This window comes from Strix aluco, chromosome 3, assembly GCF_031877795.1.
Source record: "Strix aluco isolate bStrAlu1 chromosome 3, bStrAlu1.hap1, whole genome shotgun sequence".
Classification (NCBI taxonomy): domain Eukaryota; kingdom Metazoa; phylum Chordata; class Aves; order Strigiformes; family Strigidae; genus Strix; species Strix aluco.
This window is the reverse complement of record NC_133933.1, coordinates 48,045,918-48,052,100: the sequence shown is the minus strand read 5'-3', so window position 1 is coordinate 48,052,100 and position 6,183 is coordinate 48,045,918. Positions and strand designations below refer to the sequence as shown.

Sequence of the window (6,183 nt, the reverse complement as noted above, 5' to 3'; positions counted from 1 at the left end):
CATCCTTCCCAAATAACTTTTGGGAAGCTCATAGCTGAGCACCTGTGTTCACCTTTTCTGCATCATTTTCTTTGTAATTACTTTAGAAAGCACCTTTGTGAGGTGTGGCTGGGAATAATTCATAAATTCAGTGTCAAGCGTATTATCTGCAAAATTTATACTAAAGATGCAGGTTAAACATGAATCCTGATAGTGTTCCTCACCTGTGTGCCCTATGAAATAAGTTCTCACTTAACTTGTTGAAAAAGGTATTTACTGAGCATCTCAGTTTACTACAGCACAGAGAACTGTGAGAGATACCCCAAGAAGGCCTAACATGACACTTCATGGAGACCACTGCAAAACCTGGAATGAATTTGTGTGGAAGACTAACTCTGATGTAAAGGGAAATCATAGATAACTTTCTGCTTTTTAACTCCATGAAAATACTCTCTGTTGGTATATGAATTATAGGCTGTCAGTAAGCAGTTGCATCTTTTCTGGATCACAGTAGATTATTTTCACTCTTCATACTGTTTGAGTTGCTATTTCTGGAGCATATGGTATAAGTTAATCCTTCATTAAAGTAATTATTGAAGTCTGTAAAAAGGGCAAATGACAAACACATACATTTTTGGTTATGGTGTTTTGAAATACACAAACTGGCCTGTTCTCTTGCTGAAATCTAGTATATGTTTTTCCGCAGTGAATTTGTTAGCTGAGGGAGGCATAACAACTTTTCATCAACCTAAGTTGTTAAAATCAGACTGACACCAAGGTCATGTGAACAAATTAAAAGAAAAAGCAAAAAAGTATTTGCAAGGAAAAACCACAAAGTTCTCTAAAAATAGAATTTCAGATAACTGTAGTGTTAATACATGAAGCATGGAACTAACTCCTGTAGTTTTTCTGTGGCTTTAACTGAAGAACCTATTGCCACTTATGCTCTCTTTTTTGGGGGAATGGGATGGGGTGTACAGGTCAAAGTAGAAACTGTATGGAGGAATTGTCATTGCTATTCCCAGAAATGTAAAAACTGCTATAAACATAACCTCTTATATTTTACACCAACAGAAATGAATGTTCAGTAAATTCTGAAGTTAAATCTAGGTGCTTATAAAATGAGGAAGCTGCAATTCTAGGTAATGAGGTGAAAATGTTAAATTGGTCTTGTTTTATTGGCATTGAGGCTGTCCTGTTTCTTGTCAAGTACATTGGATGAATTGTAGCTGATTACAGTGCTAAAACAGAAGAAACAAGAAATGCAACAAAATAGAAAGAATAAACAGTAAGTTATGCTATTCTCATTATCATTTTAGAAATACTAAATAAATACAACAACATGCATGTAAATTCTGAGAATAGCTGAATTACCTATCAAACATGCTGCTGGGGTCTAGTGAAGAATATGCTGTTTTCAACACCTTTCCTGACATGCAGCCAAACAAAGTGGAGCATGCTCTCAGGTTTGTACTCGGGAACAGTGAATGAGTTGCAAAAGGAGAGCAAGAGGGCTTACTGCCATTGTTTCTGCTGTCGTACTACCATCTGTGTGGCTTCAGTATCGTTTAAAACCGGAACAGATCATTTGAAGGGTGTCCTTGGCGGGAGATAAAGGGGCTCAGGAACCCAGATGAGACAGCAACACCACCAAGTGTGGAAGAATGACTAGGGTATCTATTCCACCATCACCCCCCGCCCCCCCACCACCACCCCCCCAAGATATTAGTTGGCCTAAGAGAACATAATACCTTTGGCAAAGGAGGGCTTTAAGGTAAAGACAGAGATCTTCACTTGAGTGCTCCTTTGGGGAGCAGCTGCTTAATGCCAGACAGTAAAGCATGCCCTCAAAGCCTGTTGCTTGAAGATACAAGCTATCAGCCTGTCAAAGAATTTACTCACTATCCAGATTACTTTGATTGGAATATATTAGTGTTACCAAATATCTGTACTTGGTTTCTGTAATCAGTATTACAGAATCAGAACAAAGAGTACTAATATGCTGCCTGCCAAAAGTGTGTATGGAATTATTCAGTGTAATAGCAGCAGAGACACAGCACTGAAATAGCTTCTTGATTACTTACTGTTATGCTTGGTTCAGTCTTTGTGGTCCCAAAATTCAAATAATATTGTTTGAATTAAGTTACAAGACTGAAATATGAAACACATCAGAGATGAACAAATGTGGAAAAAGTCAACTAGGATACTTTGATTTTATAACCATACAACTGTGAAAGCTATTGGATCTTGTCATATCTGTCTCTATGAAACTGAAGAGCTCTCACTGAATTTCTGTTCCCCAGCAACTGCTACTTAAAGAGTGCAGTCAAGTCTTTCAATTTTTGCTCGTAATCTACACACATTGGACACCTTGATTCTTTTTTTATAAGCTGTTTTCTGTAATTGTTAAAGCTCTTCCAGTTCAGTGATATTTTTCTCAAATAGTGAATGTTGAAATAAATGTAGCAACAAATGCAGCAGTGCTAAATACACTTCTCTGTTGTGTGTGCTTGCTTATGGAAACCCCAGCAGCACACTTGTTCCTCTGGCCAGGTGCTGCACCAGAACTCACTGCTGCTCACCAGGGTGCCCACGAGTTTTCCTTGGTCGCTGTCTCTTCGAGGAGCGAGATTTAAATGTGGCCTGACTGCCTTTGTTCAACACACAACTTGCATTGAGGCAGAAGAAGGCGTATTGCTTGCTTCTAAACGTGCTAAGCAGGATTTCGGTGACACTAGATGAAGAAACAGGTAGTTTGATCCCAGAGGAGCCCAGCCAGAGTAGCCTGGCAAGATTAAGCCCTGTGAACCTGTGCTGCTCAAGGCTGAATCCATTGCTTGCTTTTAATTATTAATCAGCCACGTGCTTAGTTATTATAGCACCTTGCTCGATATCAGACTGGCAGTTGTATGGCTTGCCTACCACATGCTGCTTCAAAACATGATCACGGCAGCAGTTTCCTGGGGGAATTTCCCTGCCTCCTTACAAGCCCACCGCAAATCTGCGGCTGCTCCCAGGCTGGCCGAGGCCCCAAGTCCCGCGCGCGGGGCCCTACCAGCGCCCGACCCCGGCGATCCGCCCTGGGCGGGCGAATCCCCCTCAGCGGCGGCCGGTAGCGGCCGGGACACCCGCTCCCTGCCCCGGCAGGCCACCTCGCGCCGCGCAGCCTCTCCTCCCAGCCCCGCCGGGCTCGCCCCATCCGAGCGCCCTCGTTTCGCCCCACGGCATGTCGGGAGATGTAGTCCAGGGGCGGCAGGGCGAACTGCATTACCCAGAAAGCTCTGCGGCGGCGACGCCCCACGGCCAGCGCCCGTGAAGGCGGTGACTTGAGCGGGGTCGAAGACGACGGTAGGCCAATAGCGGCTAAGCTAGGGCGGCACTGGGGGGCTTGGAGCCAATGGGAGCGCGCCGATAGGCCGGTGGGCGGGGTGATAGCTGTCAGTCCACGCAGGACGGAAGAGGGGAGGTTGGTGCGGGCCGTTCGTCCCCAGGCAAGGAGGTGCGAGGAGGGGGGAGCCGGCGGGAGCCGGCCCGGCCCGGCCCGGCCCGGCCCGCGGCTGCTCCGCCCACCTGGTGCGCAGCTGCCCTCCGGCTGCTTCGCCCCCGGCCGAGAGGCGGTGCCTTATTTTAACGGCCGGCAGCCCGCCTGAGCCTTGCGCAGTAACGGTCTGCTGGGGGCTGGGGGCGGCGGGTGGCTGCCTGGCGTCTCTCTGGCAGTGCTGTAGCGGCGTGGGCTCGCCGCGATCCCCGCCGCTGGGAGGGCAGAGGGCGGCTTGCGGTCTGTGGCTTGAAAGCACCCACACAGGAGACTGCTCCGTGACGGGGCCGCTCCCGAGGCAGCGGCAGCGCTGGGGTGTGTGAGAGCTGCTGGTGGGAGCGCTGGGAGGGCAGACCTTGCCCTCAGGAGGCCGGTGTGCTGCTAGGCGGTGAAAAAAGCACCCCGAGGAAGTAGGGGGATGGTGAAAGCCGTGACTTGTGTGTTTTAAGGGTATTGCTTCTGTCTCTGCAGGTCTGCGAGTAGCTCAGGCGTCAGTATTCCCGGGATGATGACGACTGCCTGCGTGCCTGCTGATGCACTGGGGCGCAGAATCCTGTGTGGCACGGAACGTGCAACTGTGCGCTACGTTGGCAGTGTTCCTCCTACAGCAGGTAAACATCGCAATAGTAAATAACCTTTACCTTTAACGGTGGTTTTAAAAATTCTAGTTATGTTCTTCTTAATTTAAAAAAAAAAAAGGTCAGGTAGAATGTGATAATTTGCAGATTGTTTTTTCGTCATCGTTCTTGGATGAATATGGCAACTTCTAATCTAGAGAAACTGTTGAGTTTTTTTAGAAGTCAGAGTTGTCAAAAGGAGTTTACATTCTTTACACCAGTACTTTTGGTTGAAATTGATTACATATTTTCTTACAGGAGGAAGATCTTGGTGCCTTCCTTTTTCCATTAGTTTTCACGAACAGTGTTCCCTAATCTCTGTGTACTGGCATTGTGTGAAAAGGAGAGAGACAGGCAGCAGTAGCAGATCAAGGGACCAGGCTATTCTTTGATAACATAATCAGATTCGTGGGGATAAATAAGACTCAGCGCAGCTTGCTTAAAGATCTGACTAGTCTGATTGTGAGAGCACTATATGTCATATTTGAAAAATTGTGGTGACGGGGTGGGGAGACTGCTGATACTTGGAAGGAGACTAGCCTTGCATACAGCTCTAGAAGAGGCAAGGAGGATGACCAGGGAACTATAATCAGCCTCATTTCAGTTCCTGGAAAGATCACGTAGCATGTTCCCTTGGAGTCCATTTCCAAGCCTATGAAGGGCAAGATGGTAGCTGAGAGTACTTGTAAAGAAGAACAAGTTGTGCTTGGCAAACCTTATTACCTTCAGGGATGATATGACTGGGAATGTGAACAAAGGGAGAATGGGGGATGTAATATTCCTTAACTTTAATAGGTCTTTTAACAGTGTCTCTATAAAGAAGCTTATTTGGAAGCTGGAGAAGTACAAGCCAGATGAATGGACTGTTAAGTGGGTGGAAAGTCCGCAGGTCTGTCAAGTAGAAAAGTGGTAATCAATGATTTGATATCTGGTAATGCACGAGTACTACAGAAATAGATGCTGGTGTCTGTTTAACATATTCATCAGTGTCTTGGATAATGTGCAGTATTCACCCTTAACTGGCTGATGTGACAAAAGATAGAATTGCAATCCAGAATAAGCTTTATGAACTTTAGGTTTGGGCCTAAGAGATTCAAGAAGGATACATTTCTGCATGTAGTGTGAAATAAACCCATGTATCAGTGTAGACAGGGAAGCACTAGCAACCCACAGGGTCTGTTGTAAAGGACTTGGAGTTGAGGTGGATACTGGCGTGAATGTGAGCCGACAGTGAGCTCTTGTCACAAGCAAGATATGTTTTGTACTGGGTTACCTTAGAACAATGAACATAGCCAACAGATCAAAGGAAGCTGTTATCCCCCTCTGGGGGCAGGGGTTCTTGATAAGGTTGCGCTTGGAATACTGTATCTGGTTCAGGACTGTCCCAATTCAAGAGGGATGTGGATAAACTCGAGAGGATTCAGTGGAGGGCTGCCAAGGTGGTCAAGGGCACAGACCACGTAAGTGCGTCATGAAGAGAAGTTGAGGGATCTGGGTTTTGTTAGTGTGGTGAAGAGGAGTTGAAGTGCCTGCAGCTGTTTGACAGATGGTTACGAAGATGACAGAGCCATATTCTTCTTATTAGTGTTAGATTATATAATAAGGGACAATGACCACTAATTGTGGCTGGAAAGGTTCAAATTGGACAGCAGAAAAATCTTTTTCTCTACAGAAGTAATGCAGCTCTGGAATAGGCTGTCCAGATAAATTAGAATCTTGCTCTCCTTGGAGATTTTCAAGATCTGGCTAGATAAAGATTTATGTGGCTGACCTGTTTTTAGTGCTGGTGATAATTTCCTGATTTGAGAGGGAAGGTTAGGCTAGATGAACTTTAGAGGTTCCTTCCAACCATGATTTCCATGGCTATGATGCCATAAATTTGAAAATGTATTACCATATTTTTCAGGAATTTGGCTTGGCGTGGAATGGGATGATCCTCAGAGAGGAAAGCATGATGGTACCTATGAAGGAACACAGTATTTTAAGTGCAGGTGAGTTGATTCCCAGTGTTGGCATGTCACATGACAAGATGGTCATGGGAAAATGGCC

The 6,183-nt window shown here is 45.6% G+C and overlaps 1 protein-coding gene across 7 annotated transcripts in view; it reads left to right on the top strand.

The window, feature by feature from the left end:
- Window positions 1-3,419: 3,419 nt before the first annotated feature.
- Window positions 3,420-6,183, top strand: part of TBCE (tubulin folding cofactor E) — a 26,799-nt gene continuing 24,035 nt past the window's right edge. For 4 of the 7 annotated variants that reach the window (XM_074818429.1, XM_074818423.1, XM_074818427.1 and 1 more), the window contains exons 1-3: window positions 3,420-3,478; window positions 3,989-4,128; window positions 6,041-6,125. In XM_074818429.1, the coding sequence (XP_074674530.1) occupies window positions 4,023-4,128; window positions 6,041-6,125 (191 nt within the window). In that variant the 5' untranslated portion in view covers window positions 3,420-3,478; window positions 3,989-4,022. Of the gene's footprint in view, window positions 3,479-3,532; window positions 3,553-3,607; window positions 3,833-3,988; window positions 4,129-6,040; window positions 6,126-6,183 lie in introns of those variants that run through there. The other 3 variants (XM_074818425.1, XM_074818426.1, XM_074818424.1) reach the window with 3 other exon arrangements.